Source organism: Passer domesticus, chromosome 33 (genome assembly GCF_036417665.1).
Source record: "Passer domesticus isolate bPasDom1 chromosome 33, bPasDom1.hap1, whole genome shotgun sequence".
NCBI lineage: Eukaryota > Metazoa > Chordata > Aves > Passeriformes > Passeridae > Passer > Passer domesticus.
In genome coordinates this window covers 158,043-171,569 of record NC_087506.1, presented here as the reverse complement: position 1 = coordinate 171,569, position 13,527 = coordinate 158,043, and the positions used below count along the sequence as shown (strand labels likewise).

At 45.0% G+C, this 13,527-nt stretch overlaps 1 protein-coding gene across 1 annotated transcript in view; it reads right to left on the bottom strand.

Annotated features, from left to right (window-relative positions):
• The window catches only part of SRCAP (Snf2 related CREBBP activator protein), a 129,183-nt gene that overhangs the window by 32,451 nt on the left and 83,205 nt on the right, over nucleotides 1–13,527 (bottom strand). The window contains 5 exon segments of the mRNA XM_064401832.1: nucleotides 1,642–1,835; nucleotides 5,633–5,687; nucleotides 6,673–6,817; nucleotides 6,819–6,887; nucleotides 13,483–13,526. Coding sequence (XP_064257902.1) covers nucleotides 1,642–1,835; nucleotides 5,633–5,687; nucleotides 6,673–6,817; nucleotides 6,819–6,887; nucleotides 13,483–13,526 — 507 coding nt within the window.

Below are 13,527 nucleotides of genomic sequence, written 5' to 3'. Positions count from 1 at the left end.
GACCCCAATCCCTGATGATGGCCCCAGTGTCCCCAATGTCCCCAAGGATCCCAATCCTCTCAATGTCCCCTCCACGTCCCTAAAGTATCCCCAATGCCCCTGATCCCCCCAATGTCCCCGATGTCTCCAATGATCCCAATGTCCCCAATGTCCCCAATCCCTGATGATGTCCCCAATGTCCCCAATCACCCCAATGTCCCCAAGATCTCCAAAGTCTCTGAAGTCCCCCTGACCCCTCCCGTCCTCCTGTGACCCCCAGACCCAAAACAACCCAAACATCCCCGGTGTCCCCAATGATCCCAATGTCCCTGGTGCTCCCAATCCCTGACGATGTCCCCGATGTCCCCAATCCCCCCAATGTCCCCAATGTCCCCAATCCCCCCAATGTCCCCAATGTCCCCGATGTCCCCGGTGTCCCCGTACCACAGTCATACTGCACGAGGCGGGGGTCGGGGAAGTGCGTGTGCAGCCCCTGGGCCAGGTGAGCCCCGTGTCCCCAGTGTCCCCAATGTCCCCAGTGTCCCCAATGTCCCCAATCCCCTCAATGTCCCCCAATGTCTCCAAGATGCCCAAAGTCTCCAATGTCCCCCCAACTCCTCCTGTGACCCCCAGACCCAAAACAACCCAAAACATTCCCACTGTCCCCAATGCCCCCTGTGTCCCCAGTGTCCCTGATGTCCCCAATCCCTGATGATGTCCCCAATGTCCCCAAGACCTCCAAGTCTCCAATGTCCCTCTGACTCCTCCTGTCCTTCTGTGACCCCCAGACCCAAAACAACCCCAATGTCCCCAGTATCCCCAATGTCCCCAATCCCCCCAGTGTCCCCAAGACCCCCAATGTCCCCAAGACCCCCAATGTCCCCAATGTCTCTGATTCCCCCAATGTCCCCAATCCTCCTGATGTCCCCAAAACCCCCAAAGTCTCCAATGTCCCCCCGACTCCTCCTGTGACCCCCAGACCCAAACCAACCCCAATGTCCCCAATATCTCCAAGACCCCCAATCCCCCCAGTGTCCCGTGTCCCTGATGTCCCCAATCCCCCCAGTGTCCCCAATGTCCCCAAAACCCCCAAAGTCTCCAATGTCCCCCCAACTCCTCCTGTCACCCCCAGACCCAAACCAACCCCAATGTCCCCAATCCCCTCAGTGTCCCCAATGTCCCCAATGATCCCAAAGTCCCCAATGTCTCTGATTCCCCCCATGTCCCCAATCCCCCTGATGTCCCCAAGACCCCCAAAGTCTCCAATGTACTGACTCCTCCTGTGACCCCCAGACCCAAAACAACCCCAGAGTCCCCCATATCTCCAAGACCCCCAATGTCCCCAATGCCCCCCGTGTCCCCAGTGTCCCCAATGTCCCCAATCCCTGATGATGTCCCCGTACCGCAGTCGTACTGCACGAGGCGGGGGTTGGGGAAGTGCGTGTGCAGCCCCTGGGCCAGGTGAGCCCCCTGTCCCCAATGTCCCCAGTGTCCCCAATCCCTGATGATGTCCCCGTACCGCAGTCGTACTGCACGAGGCGGGGGTCGGGGAAGTGCGTGTGCAGCCCCTGGCCCAGGTGAGCCCCGTGTCCCCAATGTCCCCAATGATCCCAATGTCCCCAATCCCTGATGATGTCCCCAATGTCCCCGATGTCCCCGTACCGCAGTCGTACTGCACGAGGCGGGGGTCGGGGAAGTGCGTGTGCAGCCCCTGGCCCAGGTGAGCCCCCCGCGCCCGCAGCTCCTCCCTCAGGTGCTGCTCCAGGCGCTGCCGCTGCCGCTGCGCCCAGGGCGGGGGGCGGCCGCTGTGCAGGGACACCCCCCGCGAGGCCACCGCCGGCACCGCCACCAGGAACCTGCGGGGACATTGGAATGGGGCGGTGGCACCTTGGGGACATCGCTACGGGGGGGTGGGACCCCCTTTATAAGGAAGTGGAACGGCCCAGAGCGCCTGGATCCCCCCATGAAATGACTTGGATTGGCCCAAGGGGACACCTTGGGGACACTGGGATTGCAGCAGGAACCTCTTGGGGACATTGAAATGGGGTGGTGGCACCTTGGGGACATCGCTACGGGGGGCTGGGACCCCCCTGTAGGGACGTGGAACGGCCCAGAGCTCCTGGATCCCCCCTGAAATGACTTGGATTGGTCCATGGGGACATTGGAACTTCTCCATGGGGACTTGGGGACACCAAAATGGGGTGGTGGCACCTTGGGGACATCGACTGGGGACACTGGGACGCCCCTATGGGGACATGGAATGGCCCAAAGGTCTCAAATTCCCCCCTGAAATGACTTGGACTGGTCCGTGGGGACACTGGGGACACTGGGATTGCAGCAGGAACCTCTTGGGGACATTGAAATGGGGTGGTGGCACCTTGGGGACATCGCTACGGGGGGCTGGGACCCCCCTGTGGGGACGTGGAATGGCCCAAAGTTCTCAAATTCCCCCCTGAAATGACTTGGACTGGTCCAAGGGGACACTGGGGACACCTTGGGGACACTGGGATCCCTCCATGGGGATTTGGGGACACTGAAATGGGGTGGTGGCACCTTGGGGACATCGCTACGGGGGGCTGGGATCCCCCTATGGGGACGTGGAACGGCCCAGAGCTCCTGGATCCCCCCATGAAATGACTTGGACTGGTCCATGGGGACATTGGGGACACTGGGATTGCAGCAGGAACCTCTTGGGGACATTGAAATGGGGCGGTGGCACCTTGGGGACATCGCTACGGGGGGGCTGCGACCCCCCTGTGGGGACATGGAACGGCCCAGAGCTCCTGGATCCCCCTCTGACGAGACTTGGACTGGTCCAAGGGGACACTGGGGACACCTTGGGGACACTGGGATCCCTCCATGGGGATTTGGGGACACTGAAATGGGGTGGTGGCACCTTGGGGACATCGCTACGGGGGGCTGGGACCCCCCTGTGGGGACGTGGAATGGCCCAGAGCTCCTGGATCCCCCCATGAAATGACTTGGACTGGTCCGTGGGGACACTGGGGACACTGGGATTGCAGCAGGAACCTCTTGGGGACATTGAAATGGGGCGGTGGCACCTTGGGGACATCGCTACGGGGGGCTGGGACCCCCCTGTGGGGACGTGGAACGGCCCAAAGTTCTCAAATTCCCCCCTGAAATGACTTGGATTGGTCCATGGGGACATTGGAACTTCTCCATGGGGATTTGGGGACACCAAAATGGGGTGGTGGCACCTTGGGGACACCTTGGGGACACTGGGAGCCCCCTACGGGGACATGGAATGGCCCAAAGGTCTCAAATCCCCCCCTGAAATGACTTGGACTGGTCCAAGGGGACATTGGGGACACCTTGGGGACACTGGGATTGCACCAGGAACCTGTGGGGACACCAAAATGGGGTGGTGGCACCTTGGGGACACCTTGGGGACACTGGGACCCCCCCAGGGGGATTTGGGGACACCAAAATGGGGTGGTGGCACCTTGGGGACATCGCTACGGGGGGCTGGGACCCTCCTATGGGGACGTGGAACAGCCCAGAGGGCCTGGTTCCCCCCCTGAAATGACTTGGATTGGCCCAAGGGGACACCTTGGGGACACTGGGACCCCCCCATGGGGATTTGGGGACACCAAAATGGGGTGGTGGCACCTTGGGGACACTTCTAGGGACACTGGGACCCCCCTATGGGGACATGGAACGGCCCAAAGTTCTCAGATCCCCCCATGAAATGACTTGGACTGGTCCGTGGGGACCCTAAAAAATAGGAAAAATTCCCTAAAAAAGCCCTAAAAAATTCCCAAAAAATTCCCAAATTTTTTAGCAATCTGGAGTTTTATCCTGACCCAAAATCTACTCAAAAATTTCTAATAAATACCAAAAATTTCCCCAAAAATCACAAAAAATCACTAAAAAATAGCAAAAAAAAAAAAATCACTAAAAATATGAAAAAATTCCAAAAAAAATCCCCAAAAAAAAAAAATCACAAAAAAATCATAAAAATTCCCCAAATTTTATCTATTTAGAAACTTTCTCTTGACCCAAAACCTACCCCAAAATCACAAAAAAATCAGTAAAAAATCATTAAAAAATCACAAAAAAATTTCCTAAAATAGGAAAAAATACCTAAAAATTCCACAAGAAATTCCCAAAATTTTTAACAACCTGGAGTTTCATCCTGACTCGAAACACACCCAAAAAATCCCAATAAATACCCAAAAAATCTCTAAAAATCAGCTAAAAATCACTAAAAATCACAAAAAAATCACAAAAAATCCCCAAAAATAGGAAAAATTCCCTAAAAAAATCCCCCCAAAAAATCCCAAATTTTTTACCAATCTGGAGTTTCATCCTGACCCAAAACCTGCCTAAAAAATCCCAATAAATACCAAGAAAAATTGCAGAAAAAAACCCAAAAAAATCACAAAAAAAGCACCAAAAATCCCTAAAAATAGGAAAAAATCCCTAAAAATTCCTAGAAGTTCCCAAAAAATTCCCAAATTTTTTACTAATCTGGAGTTTTATCCTGACGCATAACCTCGCCAAAAAAAAATCCCAATTAATACCCAAAAAATCCCTAAAAATCAACTAAAAATCACTAAAAATTCCCAAAAAAAATCCCCAAAAATTCTGGAAATTTCCCCAAAAATTTCAGAAATTTCACCTAACACAGAAGCTTCATCTTGACCAAAACCTGCCCAAAAAACCGCAATAAACACCCAAAAAATCACCAGAAATCCCTAAAAAAATTAGTAAAAAATCCAAAAAAATCCCAAAAAATTCTAAAAAATTCCAAAATTTTTCTCAACCTGGGAGTGTCACCCCAACCCTAAACCTGCCCAAAAAATTCCAATAAATACCCAAAAAAACCCCCATAAATCACAAAAAAATTTAAAAATAGGAAAAAATCCCTAAAAATTCCCCAAAATTCACCCAAAGTCCCCAAAAAATCCCCAAAAATTTCTAAAAAAATCCCCAAAAAATCCCAAAAATTCCTAAAAAAATCCCCCAAAAATTCCCTGAATTTTTACCAATCTGGCATTTTTTCCTAACCCAAAACACAGTGAAAAAATTTTGAAAACACTTTTAAAAATCACCCAAAATCCCTAAAAAATAGGAAAAATTCCCTAAAAAAGCCCTAAAAAAATAAAAAAAATTCCCAATTTTTTTATTTATCTGGAGTTTTATCCTGACCTAAAACCTACCTAAAAATAACAATAAATACCCAAAAAGTACCTAAAATTCTCCAAAATAGCGTTAAAAATTCAATAAAAATAACAAGAATTTGGGGAAAATCCCTAAAAAAGTCTAAAAAAATTCTAAAAAAATCCCAGAAATTTTACCTATGCAGAACCTTCCTCTTGACCGGAAACCTACCCCAAAATCACAAAAAAACCAGTAAAAAAATCATTAAAAAATCCCTAAAAATAGGAAAAAATCCCTAAAAATTCCCAAAGAAATTCCCAAAAATTCCCAAAATTTTTACCGATCGCGTGTTTCATCCTGCCCCAAAACCTGCCCAAACCATCCCAAAAAAGTCCCAATAAATTCCTAAAAAAACCCCAAAAAATCATTAAAAAAATCCCAAAAAATTCCCTAAAAAATCCCAAAAAATCCCAAAAAATCCCTAAAAATTCCCCCAAAAATTCCCCCAAAATTCCAGAACGTTCCTCACCTGTCGAGGATGGGCTTCATCTGCTGCAGGCGCTGGGGGGGCGCGAGCACTGCCCCAAATTCCACCAAAAAATGTGTTTAAAATATTAAAAATTCGGGAAAAATCCCTAAAAAATTCAAAAAAAATCCGAAAAAAATTCCCAAAAATTCCCCAAAAATTATGAAAACTTCCAAAATTGTTATCAACTTGGGACTGTCACCCCAACCCTAAACCTGCCCAAAAAATTCCAATAAATACCCCAAAAAACCCCCCAAAAACCACCAAAAAATAAAAAAAATCGCCAAAGATCCCAAAAAACCCCCCAAAAATTGGAAAAAATTCCCCAAAAATGCCCGAATTCCCTGCTCACCTGTTGAGGATGGGCTTCATCTGCTGCAGGCGCTGGGGGGGCGCGAGCACGTCCCCAAATTCCTCAACCCCAAATTCCTCACCTGAGCAGGAGCCCAAACTGCCCCAAAACCCACCAAAAAATCCCCAAAAAATTCCTAAAAAAATCCCAAAAAAATCAAAAAAAAATCCTAAAAAAATCCCCAAAAATTCCCCAAAAATTCCCAACATTTTTACCAATCTGGCGTTTCATCCTGACCCAAAACATACTGTAAAAAATCTGAAAAAATTACAAAAAAAATCACCAAAATCCCTAAAAAACAGGAGAAATTCCTAAAAAACCCTAAAAAAATCAAAAAAAAAGTCCCAAATTTTTTACTAATCTGGAGTTTTACCCTGACCCAAACCTGCCCAAATAATCCCAAAAAATCCCAATTAATACCCAAAAAACCACAGAAAAAATACAAAAAAATCACAAAAAAATCACAAAAAAAGCACCAAAAATCCCTAAAAATTCCCAAAAAATCCTAAAAACTTCCAAAATTTTTAACAATCTGGAGTTTCATCCTGACTCAAAACACACCCAAAAATTCCCAATAAACACCGTAAAAAAAACGCAAAAAATCACAAAAAAATCCCAAAAAATCCCAAAAAATTCCCAAAAAATTGGAAAAAATTCCCCCAAAATTCCGGAACTTTCCTCACCTGTCGAGGATGGGCTTCATCTGCTGCAGGCGCTGGGGGGGGCGCGAGCACGGCGCTGTCCAGGGCCCCCCCCGGGGTGCCGATGCTCCGGGGGGGCAGCGTCAGGAAGGCGAGCACCTCGCGGCCGTAGACGGGGGCTGAGGCCGCAGCGCTGCTCGTTCAGCCGCAGCAGCCGCTCCAGGCGCTCGGCGCGGCCCCGCGCGCGGCGCGATTCCAGGGATTCCTGACGGGGAAAAAATCGGGAGTGAGGGCGGAAAAATCCCGGAGAAATCGGAGCTAAAACGGCCGAAATCCGCGCGAAAATCGGCCGCGAAATCATAAAAATCGGCACTAAAACACCTCAAAATCGGCATTAAAATGACCCAAATGGCTCCAAATCAGAGAAATTTTTGGGATTTCTGTGGAGGAAAATTGGGAAAAATATTGGGAAAAAAATCCGGGAAAAATCGGAGTTAAAATGGCCGAAATCCGCGCGAAAATCGCGTTAAAAACAGCCTCGAAATCGTAAAAATCGGCATTAAAACATCCCAAGATTGGCAATAAAATGTCCTGAAATGGCCCCAAACTGAGAACAATTTTTGGAATTTCTGGGGGAAAAATTGGGAACAGGGTGGGGAAAAAATCCTGGAGAAACTGGAGTTAAAATGGCCGAAATCCGCTCGAAAATCACATTAAAAATGGCCCCAAAACGCCAAAAAATCAACACTGAAATGACCCAAAATCTACTCTAAAATGTCCCAAAATTGCCAAAATTCCAAGGATTTCTCGGGAAAAAAATCCTATAATTATCTGCTCTAAAATGCCAAAAAAAGTCCCAAAAATTCCTAAAAAAAGTCCAAAAATCGGTCAAAATTGGCACTAAAATGACCCAAATCGGCCGAAATTCTGAGAATTTTTGGGCCAAACTTCAGGAAAGTGTTCCTAAAAAATTCGGCCAAAAATTCCCAAAATTATCCCCCAAAATTTGCACTGAAATCGCAAAAATTCCCGGAAATGGCCCCAAAAGCGGCCGCAGCAGCCGCTCCAGGCACTCGGCGCGGCCCCGCGCGCGGCGCGATTCCAGGGATTCCTGACGGGGAAAATCGGGAAAAGGGTTGGGAAAAAAATCCGGGAGAAATCGGAGTGAAAACGGCCGAAATCCGCACGAAAATCGGCCGCGAAATCGTAAAAATCGGCACTAAAACACCCCAAAATCGGCACTAAAATGACCCAAATGGCTCCAAATCGGAGAAATTTTTGGGATTTCTGGGGAGGAAAATTGGGAAAAATATTGGGAAAAAATCCGGGAAAAATCGGAGTTAAAAATGGCCGAAATCCGCGCGAAAATCGCGTTAAAAACAGCCTCGAAATCGTAAAAATCGGTATTAAAACATCCCAAGATTGGCAATAAAATGTCCTGAAATGGCCCCAAACTGAGAACAATTTTTGGAATTTCTGGGGGAAAAATTGGGAGCAGGGTGGGGAAAAAATTCCGGGTTAATCGGAATCAAAATGGCCGAAATTGGCGCGAAAATCGCATTAAAAATGGCACTAAAATCACAAAAATTGACTCTGAAATGACCCAAAATCAGCACTAAAATGACCCAAATGGCCCCAAAGTCAGAGAAATTTTTGGGATTTCTGGGGAGGAAAATTGGGAAAAAATCCGGGAGAAATCGGAGCTAAAATGGCCGAAATCCACCCGAAAATCGCATTAAAAATGGCACCAAAATCGGTAGTGAAATAACCCAAAATTGGCACTAAGTTGACCCAAATGGCCCCAAAATCAGAGACATTTCTGGGATTCATGCAGGGAAAAATCCAGGGAAAAAATTGGGAAAAAAATCCGGGAGAAATCGGAGTTAAAATGGCCGAAATCCGTCCGAAAATCGCGTTAAAAACGGCCGCGAAATCGTAAAAATTGGCACTAAAACACCCCAAAATTGGCACTAAAATGACCCATATGATCCCAAACTGAGAACAATTTTTGGAATTTCTGGGGGAAAAATTGGGAACAGGTGGGAAAAAAATTCCGGGTTAATCGGAATCAGAATGGCCGAAATTGGCGCGAAAATCGTATTAAAAATGGCACCAAAATCACAAAAATTGACTCTGAAATGACCCAAAATCAGCACTAAAATGACCCAAATGGCCCCAAAGTCAGAGAAATTTTTGGGATTTCTGGGGAGGAAAATTGGGAAAAAATCCGGGAGAAATCGGAGTTAAAATGGCCGAAATTGGCGCGAAAATCGCATTAAAAATGGCACCAAAATCGGTAGTGAAATAACCCAAAATTGGCACTAAGTTGACCCAAATGGCCCCAAAATCAGAGACATTTCTGGGATTCATGCAGGGAAAAATCCAGGGAAAAAATTGGGGAAAAAAATCCCGGAGAAATCGGAGTTAAAATGGCCGAAATCCGGCCGAAATCCGTCCGAAAATCGCGTTGAAAACGGCCTCGAAATCGTAAAAATTGGCACTAAAACACCACAAAATTGGTACTAAAACGCCCTGAAATGGCCCCAAACTGAGAGATTCCTGGGATTCCTGGGGGGAAAATTAAGAAAAAATTGGGAAAAAAAATCCGGGAGAAATCGGAGTTAAAATGGCCGAAATCCGCGCTAAAATCGTGTTAAAAATGGTACCAAAATCACAAAAATCGGCACTAAAACACTCCAAAATCGGCACTAAAATTCCAGAAATTGCCCCAAAGTCACAGAACTTTTTGGGATTTCTGAGGAAGAAAATCAGGAGAAAATTGGAAAAAAAAATCTGGGAGAAATTGGAGCTAAAATGGCCGAAATCCGCGCGAAAATCGCGTTAAAAATGGCCCCGAAATCCCAAAAATTGGCACTGAAATGCCCCAAAATTGGCACTAAAATGTCTCAAAGTTTGCTCTGAAATGGCCCCGAAGTTGCCAAAATTCCAAGGATTTCTGGGAAAAAAATTCCTGAAATAATCTGCCCTAAAATGCTGAAAAAAGCCCCAAAAATCACTAAAAAAAGTTCAAAAATTGGTCAAAATTTCCATTAAAATAACCCAAAATCGGCCAAAATTCCGAGATTTTTTGGGGAAAATTTCAGGAAAGAATTCCTAAAAAATTCAGCCAGAAATTCCCAAAAAAATCCCCCAAAATTGGCACTAAAACCACAAAAAAATCCCCAAAATGGCCCCTAAATCCCAAAAATCTGCATTAAAATGTCTCAAAATTTGCTCTAAAATGCCCCAAAATTGCCAAAATTCCAAGGATTTCCTAGAAAAATTTTGGGAAAATATTCCTTAAAAAACCTGCCCTGAAATGCCAAAAAAGTCCCAAAAATTCCTAAAAAAAATCCTAAAATTGGTCAAAATTTGCATTAAAGTGGCGCAAAATTGCCCAAATTTCAAGAATTTTTGGGGGGAAAAAATGGGAAAAATGAGAAATTAAAATATCGCAGAAAAATTGAATTTGAAACGGTCAAAATGTGCCCAAAATTGGATTTAAAATGGAAAAAAAAATCCTAAAAATTTGCATTAAAATGCCCCAAAATCTGCCCTAAAATTGGCCCCAAATTCAGCAAAATTTCGGGAATTTTTGAGGGAAAAATGGGGAAAAATTGGAAATAAAAGGGAAAAAATTCAGGATAAATTGAATTTAAAATGGACAAAATTTACCAAAAAATTGGAATTAAAATGGCACCAAAAGCTCAAAAATCTGCATTAAAACGCCCCAAAATTGCCCCAAATTTGGTGAAATTCAAGGAATTTTTGAGGGAAAAATGGGGAAAAAATTGGGAAATAAAAGGGAAAAAATTCTGGATAAATTTAATTTTAAATTGATAAAATTTACCCAAAAAATTGGATTTAAAATGGCACCAAAACCTAAAAAATCTGCATTAAAGTGCCCCAAAATTGTCCCAAATTTGCTGAAATTCAAGGAATTTTTGAGGGAAAAATGGGGAAAAAATTGGGAAATAAAAGGAAAAAAATTCAGGATTAATTTAAATTAAAATGAACAAAATTTACCCAAAAAATTGGATTTAAAATGGCACCAAAAGCTCCAAAATCTGCCCTAAAATGCCAAAAAATCTCCCAAAAAAGCCCCAAAATTGGCATTAAAACGTCCCAAATCGGCCAAAATTCCACAAATTTTGGGGGAAAATCTTGAAAAAAAAATGTTTAAAAAATAAATTTAAAAAATCCCAAAAATTTGGAGGAAAAGTTTTTTAAAATCCCAAAAATTTGGAGTAGAAATAAAAAAAATTCCAAAAAATTTGGAACCCCTCCCCCAGAATCCTCAAACGAACCAAAAATGCCCCAAAATTTCCCAAAATTGTCCAAAAATTTCCCCAAAATCCTCAAATTTTGTCCGAAATTTGAAGAAATTCGAAGAAATTTGCCAAAAATTCCCCCCAGAATTTCCCAAATTCCACAAAAATTCCCCCAAAATGCCGCAAAATTTCCCCTCCCCCACCCCCAAAATCCCTCAAAATTCACAAATCTCCCCAAAATCCCCCCAAAATTTCTCCACCCCCACCCCCAAAATCCCCAAATTCCCCCAAAATTTCCCATCCCCGTCCCCAAAACTCCCGAAATTCCAAAAATCCCCCCAAATTTCCCCCCAAAATCCCCACATTTCCCCCAAATTTCCCCCCAAAACCCCCAATTATTCCCAATTTTGCCCCAAAATTGCCTAAATTTCTCCCAAATTCCCTCAAAATCCCCACATTTCCACCAAATTTCCCCCAAATTTTCCCAAATTCTCACTAATTTTTCCCAATTTCTCCCCCAAAATCCCCAAATTTCCCCCAAAATCCCCCACTTTCTCCCAAATTTCCGCTAAAATCCCCCAAATTTTTCCCAATTTTTCCCCCCAAATCTCCCAAACTCCCCCAATTTCTCCCCCAAAATCCCCCAAATTTTCCCAAAATTCCCAATTTTTCCCCCAAATTTTCCCCAAATTCCTGATTTTTTCCCCAAAATCCCCCAAAGTCCCCCCATTTTCCCCAAAATTCCCGATTTTTTCTCAAATTTCCCCAAATCTCCCCAAAATTCCCCCCAAATTTTCTGAAATTCCCCCCAAAATTCCCCAAAATTCCCAATTTTTTCCCAAATTCACCCCAAATTTCCCCAAATTCTCCCCAAAACCCCCCAAATTCCCCCATTTTTTCCCCCAAATTTTCCCCAAACTTCCCCAAAATTCCTGATTTTTCCCAATTTCCCCAAATTTCCCCAATTTTTCCCCCAAATTTCCCCAATTTTCCCACTTTTTCCCCCGAATTTCCCCCCAAATCTCCCCAAATTCCCCAAAATCCCCCAATTTTTCCCAAATTCTCCCCAAATTTCCCAATTTTTCCCCAAAATCACCCCAAAATCCCCAATTTCTCCCCCAAAATCCCCAAATTCCCCCCAAATTCTCCCTGAATTTCCCCAAATTTCCCAATTTTTCCCCGAATTTTCCTCAAATTCCCCCAAATTTCTCCCCAAAAATCCCCGAATTCCCCCCAAATCTCCCCAAAATTCTCCCCAAATTCCCCCATTTCCCCCCAAATTTCCCCAAAATCCCCCAAAATTCCTGATTTTTTTCCCAATTTCCCCCAAATTTCCCCACTTTTTCCCCCGAATTTCCCAAATTTCCCCAAAATCCCCAATTTCTCCTCCAAAATCCCCCAAAATCCCCAAATTTTCCCGAATTCCCCCCAAATTCCCCCCAAATTCTCCCTGAATTTCCCCAAATTTCCCAATTTTCCCCAAAATTTCCCCAAAATCCCCCAAATTTCCCCCCAGAATTCCCCAATTTCTCCCCCACAATCCCCAAATTTTCCCAAATTTCCCCAAAATTCCTGATTTTTTCCCAAATTCCCCCCAAATTTCCCCAATTTCTTCCCTGAGTTTCCCCCAAATTTCTCCAAAATTCCCAAATTTTCCAAAAATTTCCCCCCCAAATTTCCCCCGAATTTCCCCAAATTTCCCCCAAAACTCCCCAAATTCCCCCCAAATTCTCCCTGAATTTCCCCAAATTTCCCAATTTTTCCCCAAAATTTCCCCAAATTCCCCGAAATTTCTCCCCCAAAATCCCCAAATTCCCCCATTTTCCCCAAACTTCCCCAAAATTCCTGATTTTTCCCAATTCCCCCAAATTCCCCCCAATTTTTCTCAAATTCTCCCCCAAATTTCCCAATTTTTCCCCAAAATCACCCCAAAATCCCCAATTTCTCCCCCAAAATCCCCAAATTCCCCCAAATTCCCCCCCAAATTCTCCCTGAATTTCCCCAAATTTCCCAATTTTTCCCCAAATTTTCCTCAAATTCCCCCAAATTTCTCCCCAAAAATCCCCGAATTCCCCAAAATTCTCCCCAAATTCCCCCATTTCCCCCCAAATTTCCCCAAAATCCCCCAAAATTCCTGATTTTTTCCCAATTTCCCCCAAATTTTTCCACTTTTTCCCCTGAATTCCCCCCCAAATCTCCCAAATTTCCCCAAAATCACCCCAAAATCCCCAATTTCTCCTCCAAAATCCCCCAAAATCCCCGAATTTCCCCAAATTCCCCCAAATTTCTCCCCCAAAATCCCCGAATTCCCCCCAAATCTCCCCAAAATCCCCCAAAATTCCTGATTTTTTCCCAATTCCCCCAAATTTCCCCAATTTTCTCACTTTTTCCCCCGAATTTCCCCCCAAATCTCCCCAAAATTTCCCCAAATTCCCCCAAAATCCCCGAATTTTCCCGAATTCCCCCCAAATTCCCCAAATTTTCCCGAATTCCCCCCAAATTCCCCCCAAATTCTCCCTGAATTCCCCCGAATTTCCCCAAATTTCCCAATTTTTCCCCAATTTCCCCCAATTTCCCCCCGTTCCTTACCAGGTAGAAGGGGGAGCGCGGGGGGGGCGGGGGCTGCCGGCGGGG